At 33.7% G+C, this 21,307-nt stretch overlaps 2 protein-coding genes across 2 annotated transcripts; one reads left to right on the top strand and one right to left on the bottom strand.

The window, feature by feature from the left end:
* The first annotated feature begins 7,137 nt into the window (after positions 1–7,137).
* On the top strand, positions 7,138–9,859 carry LOC139862704 (DNA-directed RNA polymerase V subunit 5C). The gene is made up of 4 exons (XM_071851327.1): positions 7,138–7,646; positions 8,509–8,685; positions 9,301–9,414; positions 9,536–9,859. Exons 1-4 carry the CDS (start codon positions 7,353–7,355, stop codon positions 9,659–9,661), a joined length of 711 nt encoding a protein of 236 aa, XP_071707428.1. The 5' UTR covers positions 7,138–7,352; the 3' UTR covers positions 9,662–9,859.
* Positions 9,860–9,912: 53 nt separating this feature from the next.
* On the bottom strand, positions 9,913–13,021 carry LOC139864157 (lysine-specific demethylase JMJ13-like). The gene is made up of 8 exons (XM_071852743.1): positions 12,739–13,021; positions 12,251–12,407; positions 11,932–12,151; positions 11,799–11,852; positions 11,636–11,715; positions 11,213–11,490; positions 10,231–10,787; positions 9,913–10,131 (listed from the first exon to the last, which is right to left on the bottom strand). Exons 1-8 carry the CDS (start codon positions 13,019–13,021, stop codon positions 9,913–9,915), a joined length of 1,848 nt encoding a protein of 615 aa, XP_071708844.1.
* Positions 13,022–21,307: the final 8,286 nt, after the last annotated feature.

Below are 21,307 nucleotides of genomic sequence, written 5' to 3' on the forward strand. Positions count from 1 at the left end.
AGCACACTTCCTGCCAATAAGAGAAGATGACAAGATGGAGAAGTTAGCACGACTGTATTTGAAGGAAGTCGTCTCCAGACATGGAATACCAATCTCTATTATCTCTGATAGGGATGGTAGATTTATTTCAAGATTCTGGCAGACATTACAGCAAGCATTAGGAACTCGTCTAGACATGAGTACTGCCTATCATCCACAAACTGATGGGCAGAGCGAAAGGACGATACAAACGCTTGAAGACATGCTACGAGCATGTGTTATTGATTTCGGAAACAGTTGGGATCGACATCTACCGTTAGCAGAATTTTCCTACAACAACAGCTACCATTCAAGCATTGAGATGGCGCCGTTTGAAGCACTTTATGGTAGAAAGTGCAGGTCTCCGATTTGTTGGAGTGAAGTGGGGGATAGACAGATTACGGGTCCGGAGATTATACAAGAAACTACCGAGAAGATCATCCAAATTCAACAACGGTTGAAAACCGCCCAAAGTCGACAAAAGAGCTACGCTGACATTAAAAGAAAAGATATAGAATTTGAAATTGGAGAGATGGTCATGCTTAAAGTTGCACCTTGGAAAGGCGTTGTTCGATTTGGTAAACGAGGGAAATTAAATCCAAGGTATATTGGACCATTCAAGATTATTGATCGTGTCGGACCAGTAGCTTACCGACTTGAGTTACCTCAACAACTCGCGGCTGTACATAACACTTTCCACGTGTCGAATTTGAAGAAATGTTTTGCTAAAGAAGATCTCACTATTCCGTTAGATGAAATCCAAATCAACGAAAAACTTCAATTCATCGAAGAACCCGTCGAAATAATGGATCGTGAGGTTAAAAGACTTAAGCAAAACAAGATACCAATTGTTAAGGTTCGATGGAATGCTCGTAGAGGACCTGAGTTCACCTGGGAGCATGAAGATCAGATGAAGAAGAAATACCCGCATCTATTTCCAGAAGATTCGTCAACACGTTCAACAGCTTAAAATTTCGGGACGAAATTTATTTAACGGGTAGGTACTGTAGTGACCCGAACTTTTCCATGTTTATATATATTAATTGAGATTGATATTTACATGATTAAATGTTTCCAACATGTTAAGCAATCAAACTTGTTAAGACTTGATTAATTGAAATATGTTTCATATAGACAATTGACCACCCAAGTTGACCGGTGATTCACGAACGTTAAAACTTGTAAAAACTATACGATGACATATATATGGTTATATATATAGTTAACATGTTTTTATTATAAGTATGTATCTCATTAGGTATTTTAACAATGAGTTATATACATAAAAATGAGACTATTAATTTAAGAAACTCGAAAACGATATATATAACGATTATCGCTATAACAACGTCTTACTAGGTACATATGAATCATATTAAGATATTGATACACTTGGTTAATTATGTTAAATGATAAGTAAATATATTATTAAGTGTATTAACAATGAAATACATATGTAAAAATAAGACTACTAACTTAATGATTTCGAAACGAGACATATATGTAACGATTATCATTGTAACGACATTTAACTGTATATACATCATACTGAGATATATTATATATCATAATATCATGATAATATAACAATTTAACATCTCATTAGATATAATAAACAATGGGTTAACAACATTAATTGAGATCGTTAACTTAAAGGTTTCAAAACAACACTTACATGTAACGACTAACGATGACTTAACGACTCAGTTAAAATGTATATACATGTAGTGTTTTAATATGTATTTATACACTTTTGAAAGACTTCAATATACTTATCAAAATACTTCTACTTAACAAAAATGCTTACAATTACATCCTCGTTCAGTTTCATCAACAATTCTACTCGTATGCACCCGTATTCGTACTCGTACAATACACAGCTTTTAGATGTATGTACTATTGGTATATACACTCCAATGATCAGCTCTTAGCAGCCCATGTGAGTCACCTAACACATGTGGGAACCATCATTTGGAAGCTAGCATGAAATATCTCATAAAATTACAAAAATATGAGTAATCATTCATGACTTATTTACATGAAAACAAAATTACATATCCTTTATATCTAATCCCTACACCAACGACCAAAAACACCTACAAACACTTTCATTCTTCAATTTTCTTCATCTAATTGATCTCTCTCAAGTTCTATCTTCAAGTTCTAAGTGTTCTTCATAAATTCCAAAAGTTCTAGTTTCATAAAATCAAGAATACTTTCAAGTTTGCTAGCTCACTTCCAATCTTGTAAGGTGATCATCCAACCTCAAGAAATCTTTGTTTCTTACAGTAGGTTATCATTCTAATACAAGGTAATAATCATATTCAAACTTTGGTTCAATTTCTATAACTATAACAATCTTATTTCAAGTGATGATCTTACTTGAACTTGTTTTCGTGTCATGATTCTGCTTCAAGAACTTCGAGCCATCCAAGGATCCATTGAAGCTAGATCCATTTTTCTATTTTCCAGTAGGTTTATCCAAGGAACTTAAGGTAGTAATGATGTTCATAACATCATTCGATTCATACATATAAAGCTATCTTATTCGAAGGTTTAAACTTGTAATCACTAGAACATAGTTTAGTTAATTCTAAACTTGTTCGCAAACAAAAGTTAATCCTTCTAACTTGACTTTTAAAATCAACTAAACACATGTTCTATATCTATATGATATGCTAACTTAATGATTTAAAACCTGAAAACACGAAAAACACCGTAAAACCGGATTTACGCCGTCGTAGTAACACCGCGGGCTGTTTTGGGTTAGTTAATTAAAAACTATGATAAACTTTGATTTAAAAGTTGTTATTCTGAGAAAATAATTTTTATTATGAACATGAAACTATATCCAAAAATTATGGTTAAACTCAAAGTGGAAGTATGTTTTCTAAAATGGTCATCTAGACGTCGTTCTTTCGACTGAAATGACTACCTTTACAAAAACGACTTGTAACTTATTTTTCCGACTATAAACCTATACTTTTTCTGTTTAGATTCATAAAATAGAGTTCAATATGAAACCATAGCAATTTGATTCACTCAAAACGGATTTAAAATGAAGAAGTTATGGGTAAAACAAGATTGGATAATTTTTCTCATTTTAGCTACGTGAAAATTGGTAACAAATCTATTCCAACCATAACTTAATCAACTTGTATTGTATATTATGTAATCTTGAGATACCATAGACACGTATACAATGTTTCGACCTATCATGTCGACACATCTATATATATTTCGGAACAACCATAGACACTCTATATGTGAATGTTGGAGTTAGCTATACAGGGTTGAGGTTGATTCCAAAATATATATAGTTTGAGTTGTGATCAATACTGAGATACGTATACACTGGGTCGTGGATTGATTCAAGATAATATTTATCGATTTATTTCTGTACATCTAACTGTGGACAACTAGTTGTAGGTTACTAACGAGGACAGCTGACTTAATAAACTTAAAACATCAAAATATATTAAAAGTGTTGTAAAATATTTTGAACATACTTTGATATATATGTATATATTGTTATAGGTTCGTGAATCAACCAGTGGCCAAGTCTTACTTCTCGACGAAGTAAAAATCTGTGAAAGTGAGTTATAGTCCCACTTTTAAAATCTAATATTTTTGGGATGAGAATACATGCAGGTTTTATAAATGATTTACAAAATAGACACAAGTACGTGAAACTACATTCTATGGTTGAATTATCGAAATCGAATATGCCCCTTTTTATTAAGTCTGGTAATCTAAGAATTAGGGAACAGACACCCTAATTGACGCGAATCCTAAAGATAGATCTATTGGGCCTAACAAACCCCATCCAAAGTACCGGATGCTTTAGTACTTCGAAATTTATATCATATCCGAAGGGTGTCCCGGAATGATGGGGATATTCTTATATATGCATCTTGTTAATGTCGGTTACCAGGTGTTCACCATATGAATGATTTTTATCTCTATGTATGGGATGTGTATTGAAATATGAAATCTTGTGGTCTATTGTTACGATTTGATATATATAGGTTAAACCTATAACTCACCAATATTTTTGTTGACGTTTAAAGCATGTTTATTCTCAGGTGAATATTAAGAGCTTCCGCTGTTGCATACTAAAATAAGGACAAGATTTGGAGTCCATGTTTGTATGATATTGTGTAAAAACTGCATTCAAGAAACTGATTTCGATGTAACATATTTGTATTGTAAACCATTATGTAATGGTCGTGTGTAAACAGGATATTTTAGATTATCATTATTTGATAATCTACGTAAAGCTTTTTAAACCTTTATTTATGAAATAAAGGTTATGGTTTGTTTTAAAAATGAATGCAGTCTTTGAAAAACGTCTCATATAGAGGTCAAAACCTCGCAACGAAATCAATTAATATGGAACGTTTTTAATCAATAAGAACGGGACATTTCACATAAGCATACAAATCTACGTACGTACATATTACATATATACATAGATACATACATCCTTACCTACATACAAAACGTACCTATATAAGCAAACAAACATGAAAAGGCATACCTCCATAACATACAATATACAACCATAAACAAGCGTTCATACATACATACAAACAAACGATCATACATACAAACAGACATACAATCATACCTAAAAAAAAAAAACTAGTCTACAAGTTATACAAAAGTACATAAAACGGATAGTAAAGATAGAAGTAACAATACAAATAATAGTAGCTATTAAAAGTTACCAGAAGAAATAATAATATTAATATTAATAAAACTAATAATAATAATTTTAATAATTAATATTATTAATACTACTACTAATATAATAATAATAGTAAATAATAGAGGTAATAGTAAAACGTAATAATAAAAATAATATTAATAGTAATAATAACATAAAAATAAAAATAGTATTAGTAATAATCAATACTAATAAAAATGGCAATGAAACGGGTAATAATAATACAAATACAAATTACAAATAACAGTAATAATAGTAATAATACAAATAATAATCATAATAATCCTAATTATAGTAATAATAGCACTAAGAATAATAATAATATTAATAGTAAAAATAATAGTAATAATAATAATAGTAATAAAGTAATAATAATAGTAATACAAATAATAATACTAATAATAAAATAAAAAGCAACCCTACTCGACAATTCTTATTCTAGCCCTCCACGCATTCCTATCTGAAGTCATGTCCTCGGTCAACAAAAGCTCTCTCATGTCGAGCTTTAGTCTATCCATCCACCTACGAGTAGGTCTACCCCTTCTCCTTACGCCGTCAACCGTGAGTGCCTCGACTCTCCTGACAGGGGCACTATGTGGTCGCCTCATCACGTGCCCATACCATCGAAGCCGTTCTTCTCTTAGCTTGTCGTTGATGCTTCTGACTCCAAGGTTTTCCCTAAACACACCATTTGGAATCATATCTAACATGGTTTTACCACACGTCCACCTAAGCATTCTCATTTCTGCCACTTTCATCCTTCTCTCATGGGCTTTCGTCATTGGCCAACATTCTGATCCGTACAACATGGCAGGTCTAATTGCCACCTTGAAAAATTTTCCTTTCAATTTGAGCGGTATCTTCTTGTCGCACAAGACCCCTTTCGCCGCTCTCCACTTCAACCAACCTACCTTGATACGATGGGATACGTCCTCGTCTATTCTCCCCGATTTGTGTAGGACCGAGCCTAGATATCTGAACGACTCTTGAGGATGCAAGGTCTGGTCCCCAATGCTAATACTCTCTCCAACATTTTGTTCATCCTCAGTCCTGACGAAGTCACACCTAAGATATTCCGTCTTTTGTCTACTAATCCGTAGACCATTTTGTTCTAAGGCCTCTCTCTATTGTTCTAGTCTACTATTTAGCTCATTCTTGGATTCCGATACAAGCACAATATCATCGGCGAAAATCAAACACCAAGGGATGTTCTCTTGTATCCCTCGAGACAGCTCGTCGATGATCAAGGCGAAAAGAAAAGGGCTAAGAGCAAAAACAAAATGTGTGTTAAGACAATTTATGGAAGATAAATGTCACAAACTTTACACTGTATGATGTGAGTTGGAAATAATGTTTTTTATATTATATCTACCTCACGGCCTGGCTAGCCTGCCTATGATTTCAGTAACTTTAATAAGATTATGGAAATGCAAGTTCCAACATATATGTTTCATAAAACCTAAGAGGTTTCACACTACTACTCCTACGTATGCATATGATATAAATCATAATTCAACACAATTTGTTAATCAATGATTTTTTTTTTTTTTTGTACAACATGACATATGTACAACAACAATACTCAATTCTGTGAATGCGGGATATAGGGTACAAGATGACATGTGTGATATTGGAGTTTTAGTAGTTGCGGTACACTAAAGCATACACACCCCAGGTGAAAATTCAATTGATTAGCATATTAGCTAATTCCAAATACAACAAACATATTACAACATATTAAACATATTAGAGTAGCTCTATGATGGTGCTTATGTTTATTGCTCTACATTTTAAAAGAGTAACTAATCAACTATTAAAATTGTTATTGTTAATCTGGTTGTACATTTATTTATTTAACATTTACAAACATGTTGTATTTTTTATAAGTTCTTATTCTTAGAGGCGGCAATATGGGCGGGCTAATCAGAGGGAGATTGAAGAAAACAGACATCATGCTTTTATTTGTGATTTTATCATACATCTAATGTGTTTCTATTTTAACGTTTTTGAATACTATTTTATAGAGCTGACGTGCAACGTACAGGCTCTTAAATCTAGTTTTACATAAGATTCGAACCTATGGATTTTGTTTTAATTTGATATAGAAATATGTGTTCACGGTATTGACAAGAATGTGTAATTCGGTATACAGTTTTTTTTATTGTACTCAATATTGTATTTCTTGTAAAACATCTAGTCCAAGTTTATAATGGATAGATAGAGGGACTTTTTTGTTTTGGTCAAGTCAACAATTTGATTCATAGGTTCTAATTTTTAGTATATGATTTCTTGTTCTTTTGTCAAAAAAAAAAAATCAAATTGATGGCTTAAATTTGTTCTTAGAGTTCTTAATATAATAAGTGTTCGACACTTTACCCTATAAATATAAATATAAATATAAATAAATAATAAATATAAATAATATTTTAAAACTAAAAAATACGATAAGTTTTTGGAAATAAGAGAAAACTAAGAATTTTCTAGAGAGAAACCCCAACCAAAAATTACTAGTTTCAGCAATCCCCATTTTGATCCCCTCTCTCTGTTGTGTTGGTCCCACCACAAAATAAACCTCACACTCCACACCAAATTTCACACACTAACAATGGCGGCACGCAGCAGCAAAGCAGGACTAGGTTACGTTAGTCCAACCAAAACCACTCATTCCGGTGAAAACACAACCTGCATTCTCAACAAAGCCGATGCCGGACCACCGGAGAGCCACCGTTACTTTCTTGCACGCCGAACTGTTCTCCAAATGTTACGAGACAGAGGTTGTGTAATCGATGATTCCGACCTCAATCGCTCTCTCTCCGAGTTTCGCTCCGCTTTTGGTGACCAGCCGGATCCGGATCAGCTCCGTATTTGCGCTCCGTTATCCTCTAAACCTTCTAAAAAGGTAACGGTTTATTTCGTATTTGTGTTATGTTTATTTCAACTTTTTTCAAATTAGGTTTTTATATTTTACTAAAATGGAGCTCTACCTTTAGTATAATTATAATTAGTAAGTTCATAAAAGTGCTTTTCGAGCATCACATAATGTCTAGGTTTATATGCATTGGCAAAACATAAATTTTTTTCACCCGGTGCAAAAAAATTTAAAAAAACGTTTAACTTTTTTGGGTAAAATATGGAGTTTTTTTGAGCGAAAACAGAATTTTTTTTTTTCACCAGGAGCGAAATTTTTTAAAAAACGTAGCAACTTTTTTTTTGGTAAAATGGAGGTTTTTGGGCAAAATGTAAAAGTTTTTGACCAAAATATGAAGGTTTTAAGGCAAAATTTGGAGGTTTTTTGGCAAAATTTGAAAGTTATAGGGCAAAATATGGAGGCTTTGGGAAAAAAAAAATTCACTGTGGGCCAAATTGAAAAATCAAAAACTTTTACATTAAAAATTGCAAATCCACTTGGGGCGGGTGACCCCTGCCCCACCTGTTTCCGCCACTGTTTATATGTATCAATATCAGTATGCAGATATTGTTTCAATCGAGTGTGCTACTTTTTCTATTGAACAATGTATATTAGTTTGCTGATCTATACCAGAAAGAAAACCTAAAAGTGTTTGTAGCTATGAAACAATGGATACTACAGTGTAATGTAACTCAAAGGTTACTTGCTGCTTTATTTTAATATTATTATTATTATGGTTAAAATTAGCCCTTATATAATTAGGCTTTATATATGTGAGACTAGTAGTGCACTGCATATTTCATGTAACTGAGTAACTCTGCTTAGTAGGCTTAGCAAGTTTGATATGTTGCAGATTTTGGCTATTTTCTGTGGGGCAGAGGAGATAAACAAAGCAAAAGCTATAGGAATTCTACTCAATGTGATGAACAAAGAGAGCCTGCACCGTATTATCCTTGTTTTGCAGGGCAAAATGAACCACTATGCTCGAAAAGAGTTTGATTCATGCCAAGTCAAAGTGGAATTTTTCCCAGTAAGATTCCAAATCTTTTTTTTTTTTTTTTTTTTTTTTTTACGGCCAAACAATGATTATATTATATAGAAAAAACGCTCCCTAGCAAGGCGCTAAGGGAGAAATTACAAAGGCATAGCGAGCCATGAGTTACAATTAGAAACTAAGTGGCCCCTATGCTTAATCCAACGAAAAGAAATTAATCTAATTACATCAAAAAGACTATTTCTATTACAAAAAACATCATTAAAGACAACGCCGTTTCGAAATCGCCACAAAGCCCATAGTAACTAAATCCAAATCTTTCTATTGATTAGAGTATCATCCACCATTCCAATTAGTAACTGAATAGTTGTAGTGAATGTTCCAATCAGTTAAGTGTGGTTAGTCGATTTTCTGAGTACTGCAACAGGTAATATAGTGTAGTTAGATAGGAAAGTAATGTAATATCAAGTTCTTACATTCATATTGAATCGAATAATTACAAGCTAAAATGTCAAACTAAACACAGGGCACAACTTTTTTCATCTCTTTCTTTATAATAATTTCTTAAAAGATTAAAATGATGTACACACTGTTGGTCACACCTTTACATCTAGTAATAATTTTTAGTGATTTTTTTATTTTTATTTCTAGATTACTGAGCTGTTTGTAAACATCACAACACATGCTGCTGCGCCAAAACATGAAATATTGACTACTGAAGAGAAAGAGCAGTTGCTTTTGAAATATAAACTTTCTGACAAGCAGGTAACACTATCGACTAGCTTTTTGAACTAGAAACAGGGTCAACAAATAACTTTAGTGATATTTGGTATGCCTGATCAAATAAACTAGATTTGTTCTAACATTAAATTCTGTTTTTTTTTAGCTTCCATATATGTTGGAGAGTGATGCTTTTGCAAGATACTATGGACTCGAGAAGAAACAGGTGGTGAAATTCACGTATAACAGCAAAATAACCGGTTTATTTGTCACTTATCGCTGCGTAATCTGAATTGTTAGGAGGGGAAGATATTACTCAAAATCAGTTAACTATGTCGGATAATTTAGCTGGGTTAGTTTTTGACAATGGGCAGTTAGAATTTCTGTTGAACTGATAGCATCATTCTCTTGCATTTGCACAAGAAAATGGCATGTTTTGATCTTGACGGTATATTTTATATATATATTTTTCAAAATAGTGTTACATATACCACAACAATTTACCAAGAGATAATTCAATTGAACATTTCTTCTGTACTTCCTTTAGTCTAGACTTGAATTTGTCCGCTTCTTGGATGAAATTCCCACTTTGCCCTTCCTCTCGGTCTTATTCACAGGTGCCGCCACATCATCATCACCTGTAACACTTTTCTTCACAGAATAGGTCCTTTGTTTTCTTGATCTTTTACCAACTCTTTCACTTGCATTACTTTGTTGAAACTGTGTATCCTTATATTCAGCCCGACCCAGTCCATTTTGACACTGAGTTTTTCAATAACAAAACAACACTATGACGAATAATATATAAACCGTCGCTACAAAAAAAACTATGGATGAAATGTCCAAAGTATAAAAATGTACCTTAAAATATTGATTGCAGCCACGTGAATTACATTTCTCGCGTTTTATTTCATTCCCTGCTTCCATAATTAATTGTTCTTCAAACTTTTTTGCAATCTTTTTCATTTCGGTTAGATCAACTCTCGTTGACACAAAACGTTGACTCCCACAATGACAATCAGAAAGTTCTTTACCGTGAAAAACACACATAGGATCAGCATGACATTTGCAACTCACGTGAGCCACATAACAATCCCTTTTGCAGATGGTGCAACTTATGGTTTCTTTGAGGTTCGATGAGATATAAAGAGATGGGTCTAATGACAAAATGGCCCCATCGTAGTTTTGTATAAGAGATGCAAACGCGGTCTTGACCGAACGTTCAGAAGATGAATCGTTGTCAAAGTTACCATCTTTTTTACGTCTCCTTGAGGAAAGATATATAGCTTCTTTGCAGAGGATTTCTTCATAAGGAATAATCGGTTTCTTTCGAAGACTTGCATATATCTCGTTTGCGGCCCCACCAAATGGAAACCAATCACCCGCTGCGAAATTCACTGCCTCCCCACAATTGAAACCTACATATCGAGTTAATATAATCTGTCAGACTTCTAGAAACATTAGCTATAAGCGTATAAATAAACGTATCCAGTGTTGCATAACTTGGAATTACTCGGTTTTTGCAACTCGGGGAGTACTCGGTAAGTTCTCGGTCAAAACTCAGGATTACTCAGAAAATCGGTCAACACTCGGCTGAAACTCAGGATTACTCTGAAAATCAATCAAATTTGGTCAAAATCGGTCAAATTCAAACTTGGTCAACATCAGAATATTCCAAGTACTCCCTTAAAAAGTCCCGACTGAGTACTCCCCGAGTAGCGATTTTTGCAACCTTGGTCGTATAACATGTGCCACATCCATAATGATTATAAAAGACAAGTTCTTAAACTGTCGACTACTAATAACTTCTACCGACGGGTTTCAGTTGGTTTAAAGATCGTACCATGACTAAAACCAGCATGATATGCTCTAGGGAAGGTGACGACAAACTCCCCTGGTAGTTGCACAACTCTGTAAACCGGGACGTGATTATGCAACAATATATATGGAGGAAACATTGTCGTTTTCTCCGCGAGCATCTCAAAAGCTCCATTCGTTCCATAGACCGATAAAATTTCTTTAGTGTAAACATAATGTTGGACAACTTTTTCAAATTCATCAGCAGAACTACCAGGAACTCCATACCATGTTTTTGGTGCCCCACAATGATGATAATTTATGCTAACAGAAGCCAAAAATAACTAAATAAACACCTATGCATATCAACTTTTAATGGAAATATTAAAGATCATGATTTTGATAAATCCATCATTATCATGCATAAAGCACTTGTACCGTACAAGTACTTAATATAAAAATCATATACCTATACAAATAGTGATCTTCGACATGCCACGCGAACATACTAAAGAGCATACCAATGTACAGCATGGGATCCGTAACACCCTGAAAATATGTTAAAACAAAAGGTTAAACAAATGTGTAAAAAAAGAAGAAGAAAAAATCTATAACGAAAAGTAACACATTACTGGAACATCATTTTCCATCAAACGCAGTGGTGATCTTGGCAGCCTCGAAAGTTTCTGAAACCAAAAAACCCGAAACAAATCACAAAATTGTGTGTGATAACAAAATCAAAGAAACTTAAAGTGCATATGAAACCTTCAAGTTCCATTTGCTGTTTGCCAAATGATCATTAGATGAAGATGAGAATGCACTGCCATCTACATTCACTCCATATTCAACTGTTCCTTTCTTGCCACGTGTCATCTCAACCCAAAATTCTCGTTCCACGTATGCAGATGGAAGACACCCCGATAAAGAATATCTATTAGCAGACGCCTTATTCGCCATTACCTCAAAATCACGTACAGAGTAGCTTCTGAAAAAGAAAGAAATAATCGTTCTAGAAATTAAAAATGTTGATTTTAGATAACGTGTATGGTGATAAAACAAAAAGTTACAAACCAAAATTTTTTACTTTCGACTATCGAAGAATGTGTTCTTGTCATTCGTAGTCCACTTAGCGATACGAAGTGGCTGCACCTTTGGTGTGAATCTGAAACCCGGTTTCTCATTGTTTATTACAGCACCAATTGGGGTAGTAGAGATTAAGGGTGGAACAATCTTGCATACTCCTATGAACATTTTAATTATTAATAATTCTAAACACAGTAAGATAATTAAGTCCAATGATTATAGGCCAAAACAAACTTGCAAAAATGCATGGAAGTTTAACATATTACACATATATAGCTTTTTATAAAGCCATATTTTGCAAATTACTTTGAATTACAAAAAGGGGTATGTATCTATAACAAGATTTCCATTTCAATAGTTTAAAAGAACATTACTTGTTTTGCATCAAAACAAAGTAAGCATACTTAATTTCTTGCTATGTTTCGGGCTTTGCACAACGAAACTCGAAGAAAAGAGAAAACTATCAAAGAGAAAACTATCAAAGTTTACCATATTTTGATGCTTGTGGTGAAATTTTCTGAATATACCGTAGCGGATCTTCAAATTCCTCGAATGAAGGATGATAAACCGGACATTCTGTAATCTCATTTAGCCATTCAAGATTATCACTTATGTTACGTCCATGATCAGCCCGAAACTCATTTGGATTTTTTAACATACATGACTTATTATGTGTGGTGGATTTACTTGCTTGAAGGGATTGCATATTAAGTTTCTTACACTTAGAAATGGACATCTTCTGCAACTTGTTCTTGTTCATTTTCTTTGGCATGATGATTGTAAATTTGTAATTATATGAAATGATATGATGACTATAATACTTTGCCAAATGTGGATATAAGAACTTGATAAATGATATGTATGGTGTTAATGTAACAACGATGTAGAGTTTAGAAACTAAAGCGTTCAAGAAAGTATATAACTGCCTAACGTTCAATTCGTTTTTGTCTTGTTAGTCTTGACGGTTGTAGTGACATTCAAATATGCCACGTCATTAGTCATACCACTCTCAGTCTAAATTCTCAATTTATTCATTTTCCATGAAAGTAATTTAATATAGAAATCTTTTTAGAATTTTAGTAACCGACAATCACGCATTATGTAATTATACATAGCAGTTACTAATCACTTTTTAACTGACGATTATCAAATTGTATAATAATATAAAGTACGTTAACAATAGCCAAAGTGTCGTCGTTAGCAATATCCATCCTTTTAACATGAAAAAGACTTTAACATTTCAATAACCGCTTTAAAAAATTAATATTAATCTATACATGCAACATATTATTGCACGATAGCTCTTGAGACTGTCATTAGCTTAATTCTATTATTATATACCTTGTGTGTGGGGCTTGGGTTTAGGTCATGTGTTCGAGCCTCGCTCGCCCATCCTATTAATCAATCTGCCTGAAATAAGGAGCTCCAGATTGACCCCGTGGAGTTTTCTCCGGATCCATTCAGGATTCAATCCCGGTCCGTCTGCCCCTCGGGATGGTTTAAGGATTGGGTTCCTGCAATGCGATTCGAGTTTTCTCCCGAAAGCGCGTGCGCGCGTAGCATATGATCGCGAAGGTGGTTAAGTCCCCTATAGGTGATGCCGAATGGAGCTCCAGATTGACACCATGGGGTTTTCTCCCGGATCCATTCAGGATGCAATCTCGGTCCGCCTGCCCCGCGGGATGGTTTAAGGATTGGGTTCCTGCAATGGGATTCGAGTTTCCTCCCGAAAGCACGTGCGTGCGTAGCATATGATCGCGAAGGTGGTTAAGTCCCCTTTAGGTGATGCCAACAACTTGCCTTTCAGAAGAAGAAAAATTATTTTTTCTCATGCTTATTTCTCATTATACAGTTGATTCAATTCATGTTTTTTTTCTATCTTTTTTTTTTTTTTTTTTTTTGTAAAAAAATAGTGATTAAAGTATTTCTCTTCTCTTAAAAGTAAAGAGTACCGTGATTTTTATTTTTACTGACGAGAAATGTTAAAGCCATGTTTTATTATTTACAGTTTTTTAATGACAACTCTAACACCGATTTCAACGCGCGTGTTGGAGGTTTTTTTCACCAACACCCCATTATCGCGGCGTGTTGGTGGGTCTTCAGCCGAGGTGTGCTAACGATTTGATTGGGCGCTGGTTCAAAGTATACAAAAAATAATATACAACAAATATATTTGGTTGGCATTGATTGAAAAATTAAATATTAAATATATATTTTATATATATTATTAATAATAACTTTATACAATTCATCTATAAATACAAATCAAATACAATCTCATCTATCTTTTCTTTTTTTCTCCCACTTTTCTAAATTTTTCCAATATTTTTCATAAGCATCACTCAATAATGACAAACACAAAGCTGAACGATTGGCAAACGTATGCTAACTATTTGACATCGCGACCTTCACTTGGTTTTGCCGGTTATACTCAAAACCCATTCAATTTGAGGCAACAAGAAATTCAACAACAAATCCAACATGTGGTTTGATGAAAAAAAAGTCACCAACGAAAAGGCGAAGAAAAGTGTAACGACCCTGAATTTTTCCAACTTATATTATTAATATTTATTATTAATACTTGCGTGTTAACAAATGTATTCTTATACATTTTCCTTGTCACCGTAATTGACTTTCCATGTCCTGACTCGTTTTTTCGACACATGCTTTTCACGAATAATATTTCGAATATTATTTACGTTCATAATTAATTATTATTAATTATTTCTAATTAACTAATGTAAGTAGTCAATTACTTGGGCTTTTTACTAATTTGTTGCATACTTATACATGGGCTTTTATTATTGGACTTGGGCTATCAAGGCCCACCCTACATTACTTAATGGACTAATTAGTGAGCCTATTTTTATGCTAGTGATTCATTAAGATTAAACAAGATTAATTAAGGTGTAGGAGACAAAGATGTCTCAAGCATGCATGCACCTCTTTCCCATGTATTTGACTTATACTCCTTCCTAGCATACACCACCCTCCCACACTTGAAAGATGGACATTGACCACCCCCTTTTGGAGGCCAAACCGTCGGCCTTGGGTCATGGGGAGATGAGTTCCATTTTCTTTTTCTTTTTTTTGTTACATATATGCTAGTTTTACTTCATTTTACACATATCTTTCTTACACCACTTCTTCCTCTAAAACTTTCTCTCTAAATTGTAAGTAAAATCTTTTTCTTTCTTTCTTCTTTCTCCCTTTGAAAAATGCCAAGTATCATCACCATCTTTCTTGTTTGTTGTTTGTTGTTAAAGATCAAACTTTCTAGTTTGTATCTTCATGAATCTTGCTCCTTCCATCCTTTGTTTGATGAGGAATCAAGAACAAGGATCTAAGCTTGTTAGCTTAAGGTTCTACACTTGAAAAGTTATAAAGATCTAAAGTTCATAAGCTTTAAGATCTTACTTGTGTTCATGTTTTGGAAACTTAAGGTTTATTGTCTTAAGATCCAAGCCTTGACTTGAATCTCCTTAAGTATGAAATAAACATGAACTTGTTACTTGTAACTTTAGTTTATTTCTTCATTTTATTTATTTATTTCGTGATTGTATAATATTGGTCAAGTATTACTAGTTAAACTTGATCTCATTTTTCTTGGAACTAAAGTTTAAACTTTGTAAGTTCAAGAACATGGAAGTTAAACTTTCTAGTTATAACTTTATACGCTTATGTTGGATCTAAGTTTCTATAGCTTATGGTCTTCCAATTTTGTCTAAAACAAAAGCTTATAAGCTTATATACATTCTACAAGATTAAAATCTAAGTTTCATAACTTATGGTTTTATTAAAGTGAAGATCCAAGTTCTATAACTTAGGGTTTAACTTAAGAATACTAGATCTAGATTTTTTAGTCTAGGATCTTCAAGATCTAACTAAGATCTAAGTTCTACAACTTAAGATCTTGTTTATTTAGTTTACATTCAAGTTTATAGCTTAATATTACTATTAGAAATCATGTATGTGTCGGATCTAAGATCTTGATGTAACTTTGGTTTATCAACCTTCTTACAACCCTTAAATGAGTTGTGCTATTTATCTTAGACATACACTAGTGTTATGATGGTCAAAACTTGGGTAAGGTGATGCAAACACATCAACGAGTTGTACACTTGAAGCTACAAGTATCAAGGATGAAAACCGTGATGAACATCAAGCACCAAGAACCCCACTGGAGCACTTTACTTATTGTTTTCTGGGTCTGATAAAACTCCTTGGGCTACTGGAAAGTTGATTTTCAGTTAGTTCGGTTCGAGTAGATGATTTTCCGTTTAGGCCTCGTCTTAATCCGATTTACGGTTTAGGATTTATAGCCTTCCGAAAGTCACTACGCCCTTTTAACGTTGTGCTGAAATTTCTGACCTACTCGCACTTAAACTGTTGCCACGGTCAAACGAAGATGAGTTTGGTTCTGAAAATTGGTCAGTGGTTAAAGGACTCATATACGGAGCCATGGCCACTGGTCTCACCTCATTTCAGTTTGTATAGAGGTCGTGGAAGCTGAACGAAGTCAGCCTTTGTTTCGATCTCTGTTCTTGATTGAAAACTTACTTTACTTTTTACTTATGTTATTGAATGATGATGATACTTAAGACTAATTTACATATGTTTCAACCTTTGGGAACGATTTACTGACTTAGTAACTTTTGACTTAGGTTGAGGACCTTTCGGACCAACTACTTGCTTACTTATCTCGTATCGACTTTACTACTTTTCACTGTGAGTTATAGCATCCCTTTTTTACTTTAACTATTTTGGGAACTGAGAATACATGCGCTTTTTATGTTTTACATACTAGGCACGAGTACTTAAACTTTATATATGTGTGGGTTATATAACGGCATAAACTTTCCCCTTAGCTCGGTAACGTTTAGTCATTGGTTTTTGAACCGGTGAACGCGAATCTTAGATATGGATCCATAGGGTTTGACATCCCCACTCGGGCTAGTCGCGCTAGCATTTAACGGGTGTTTACTACTTCGTAAACTTACGCACTCGCCAAGTGTACTTTTAGGGGGTGATATTATGTTAAGTTAGTTACCAAGTGCCCACGGTTGAGCATATACTTTTCATACTGTTTTGAAATACTGAAATCTCGTGGCCTACCTTACATTACTATTACATTTAAACTATAGCTCACCAACATTTGTGTTGACGTTTTTAAGCATGTTTTCTCAGGTGCTTAGAGGTTTGATTCTTCCGCTGTAGTAGTCTTGCTGTGTAGACTCCCGCTGCTTTTATTAGAGATGTCTCTGCATGAAACGTTTACCTTCCATTCACAAACTATGTTACTTTTGAATAATGATTTGTAATGACCATTGGGTCTCGTACTTATGTTAATTGCTTCTATTCGTAGAAGCCTACTATCATTTGTAAAACTTTGATGTTGGTTATGACGTCACCCCTTCTTATGAATGCAAACTTATTTTAAAACAGCATATAGTGTTTGACCTTGTAATGATCCTGTTGTTGATGATCCGTACACGTTAATTTTGTACGGGGTGTCACATTTGGTATCAGAGCATTGGTTGTAGGGAATTAGGGTGCATTAGTGAGTCTAGACCGGATCGAGTAGGATTCACTAATAGGATTAATCTACAACTTGCTAGTTTACTTGTTTCTGCGGAACTTGCTGCATGCTGCTGCTTACTTTTACTGCTATATGTCATATACTACTACTTGTTTTCACTACTGTATGATACTATCTACTTTCGATTACATGATACTTCTGTAGGATTTGTTATTATTGTCATGCTACTTACTGCTATAGATGATCTAGACTGTCGTAGTTACTTTGCCTAATACGTGCTTGCTATATGACTTCCTGACATGGAAAAAGTTATTTTTCCTTGTTCAGATGTCGGATATCCCGCCCATCATGATTGACTTGGAGAGCGACTTAGATTCATCTGCCACCTCACCTGCTACTGCTGCTGACTCACAGATCCCGTCATCGCTACCCTCCAGTGAGTCTGGCGATTCGTCCTCTGGGGACAGTAGCCACGCACCTGACCTGATGATCATCTCAGACGGAGACAGGGACCCAGAGGAGATTCCAGCTCCACCTAGCCCAGGACTCCCGGAGCCACAGTGAAATGTCCCGTTCTTATTGATTAAAAACGTTCCATATTAATTGATTTCGTTGCGAGGTTTTGACCTCTATATGAGATGTTTTTCAAAGACTGCATTCATTTTTAAAACAAACCATAACCTTTATTTCATAAATAAAGGTTTAAAAAGCTTTACATAGATTATCAAATAATGATAATCTAAAATATCTTGTTTACACACGACCATTACATAATGGTTTACATTACAAATATGTTACATCGAAATCAGTTTCTTGAATGCAGTTTTTGCACAATATCATACAAACATGGACTCCAAATCTTGTCCTTATTTTAGTATGCAACAGCGGAAGCTCTTAGTATTCACCTGAGAATAAACATGCTTTAAACGTCAACAAAAATATTGGTGAGTTATAGGTTTAACCTATATATATCAAATCGTAACAATAGACCACAAGATTTCATATTTCAATACACATCCCATACATAGAGATAAAAATCATTCATATGGTGAACACCTGGTAACCGAAATTAACAAGATGCATATATAAGAATATCCCCATCATTCCGGGACACCCTTCGGATATGATATAAATTTCAAAGTACTAAAGCATCCGGTACTTTGGATGGGGTTTGTTAGGCCCAATAGATCTATTTTTAGGATTCGCGTCAATTAGGGTGTCTGTTCCCTAATTCTTAGATTACCAGACTTAATAAAAAGGGGCATATTCGATTTCGATAATTCAACCATAGAATGTAGTTTCACGTACTTGTGTCTATTTTGTAAATCATTTATAAAACCTGCATGTATTCTCATCCCAAAAATATTAGATTTTAAAAGTGGGACTATAACTCACTTTCACAGATTTTTACTTCGTCGGGAAGTAAGACTTGGCCACTGGTTGATTTACGAACCTATAACAATATATACATATATATCAAAGTATGTTCAAAATATATTTACAACACTTTTAATATATTTTGATGTTTTAAGTTTATTAAGTCAGCTGTCCTCGTTAGTAACCTACAACTAGTTGTCCACAGTTAGATGTACAGAAATAAATCGATAAATATTATCTTGAATCAATCCACGACCCAGTGTATACGTATCTCAGTATTGATCACAACTCAAACTATATATATTTTGGAATCAACCTCAACCCTGTATAGCTAACTCCAACATTCACATATAGAGTGTCTATGGTTGTTCCGAAATATATATAGATGTGTCGACATGATAGGTCGAAATATTGTATACGTGTCTATGGTATCTCAAGATTACATAATATACAATACAAGTTGATTAAGTTATGGTTGGAATAGATTTGTTACCAATTTTCACGTAGCTAAAATGAGAAAAATTATCCAATCTTGTTTTACCCATAACTTCTTCATTTTAAATCCGTTTTGAGTGAATCAAATTGCTATGGTTTCATATTGAACTCTATTTTATGAATCTAAACAGAAAAAGTATAGGTTTATAGTCAGAAAAATAAGTTACAAGTCGTTTTTGTAAAGGTAGTCATTTCAGTCGAAAGAATGACGTCTAGATGACCATTTTAGAAAACATACTTCCACTTTGAGTTTAACCATAATTTTTGGATATAGTTTCATGTTCATAATAAAAATCATTTTCCCAGAATAACTACTTTTAAATCAAATTTTATCATAGTTTTTAATTAACTAACCCAAAACAGCCCGCGGTATTACTACGACGGCGTAAATCCGATTTTACGGTGTTTTTCGTGTTTCCAGATTCTAAATCATTAAGTTAGCATATCATATAGATATAGAACATGTGTTTAGTTGATTTTAAAAGTCAAGTTAGAAGGATTAACTTTTATTTACGAACAAGTTTAGAATTAACTAAACTATGTTCTAGTGATTACAAGTTTAAACCTCCGAATAAGATAGCTTTATATGTATGAATCGAATGATGTTATGAACATCATTACTACCTCAAGTTCCTTGGATAAACCTACTGGAAATGAGAAAAATAGATCTAGCTTCAAAGGATCCTTGGATGGCTTGAAAGTTCTTGAAGCAGAATCATGACACGAAAACAATTTCAAGTAAGATTTCCACTCGAAATAAGATTGTTATAGTTATAGAAATTGAATTAAAGTTTGAATATGATTATTACCTTGTATTGAAAAGATAACCTACTGTAAGTAACAAAGATTTCTTGATCTTGGATGATTACTTGGAATGGATTTAGAAAACTTGAAAGTAAACTTGCAATCTTGGAAGTATTCTTGATTTTATGAAACTAGAACTTTTGGAATTTATGAAGAACACTTGGAACTTGAAGATAGAACTTGAGAGAGATCAATTAGATGAAGAAAATTAAAGAATGAAAGTGTTTGTAGGTGTTTTTGGTCGTTGGTGTATGGATTAGATATAAAGGATATGTAATTTTGTTTTCATGTAAATAAGTCATGAATGATTACTCATATTTTTTGTAATTTTATGAGATATTTCATGCTAGTTGCCAAATGATGGTTCCCACATGTGTTAGGTGACTCACATGGGCTGCTAAGAGCTGATCATTGGAGTGTATATACCAATAGTACATACATCTAAAAGCTGTGTATTGTACGAGTACGAATACGGGTGCATACGAGTAGAATTGTTGATAAAACTGAACGAGGATGTAATTGTAAGCATTTTTGTTAAGTAGAAGTATTTTGATAAGTGTCTTGAAGTCTTTCAAAAGTGTATGAATACATATTAAAACACTACATGTATATACATTTTAACTGAGTCGTTAAGTCATCGTTAGTCGTTACATGTAAATGTTGTTTTGAAACCTTTAGGTTAACGATCTTGTTGAATGTTGTTAACCCATTGTTTATTATAACAAATGAGATGTTAAATTGTTAACTTATCATGATATTATGATATATAATATATCTTAGTATGATATATATACAGCTAAATGTCGTTACAATGATAATCGTTACATATATGTCTCGTTTCGA

Source organism: Rutidosis leptorrhynchoides, chromosome 8 (genome assembly GCF_046630445.1).
Source record: "Rutidosis leptorrhynchoides isolate AG116_Rl617_1_P2 chromosome 8, CSIRO_AGI_Rlap_v1, whole genome shotgun sequence".
Lineage (NCBI taxonomy): Eukaryota > Viridiplantae > Streptophyta > Magnoliopsida > Asterales > Asteraceae > Rutidosis > Rutidosis leptorrhynchoides.

Bases quoted from the DNA above. Each gene is read 5' to 3' on its own strand.
- LOC139862704 (XM_071851327.1), top strand. From the start codon at position 7,353: ATGGCGGCACGCAGCAGCAAAGCAGGACTAGGTTACGTTAGTCCAACC. The intron at 8,686-9,300 runs GTAAGATTCCAA...TTTTATTTCTAG, and splicing joins TCAAAGTGGAATTTTTCCCA to ATTACTGAGCTGTTTGTAAA. The intron at 9,415-9,535 runs GTAACACTATCG...GTTTTTTTTTAG, and splicing joins ATAAACTTTCTGACAAGCAG to CTTCCATATATGTTGGAGAG.
- LOC139864157 (XM_071852743.1), bottom strand. From the start codon at position 13,021: ATGCCAAAGAAAATGAACAAGAACAAGTTGCAGAAGATGTCCATTTCT. The intron at 10,788-11,212 runs GTACGATCTTTA...CTCGATATGTAG, and splicing joins TCATGCTGGTTTTAGTCATG to GTTTCAATTGTGGGGAGGCA. The intron at 10,132-10,230 runs GTACATTTTTAT...TGAAAAACTCAG, and splicing joins GCTGCAATCAATATTTTAAG to TGTCAAAATGGACTGGGTCG.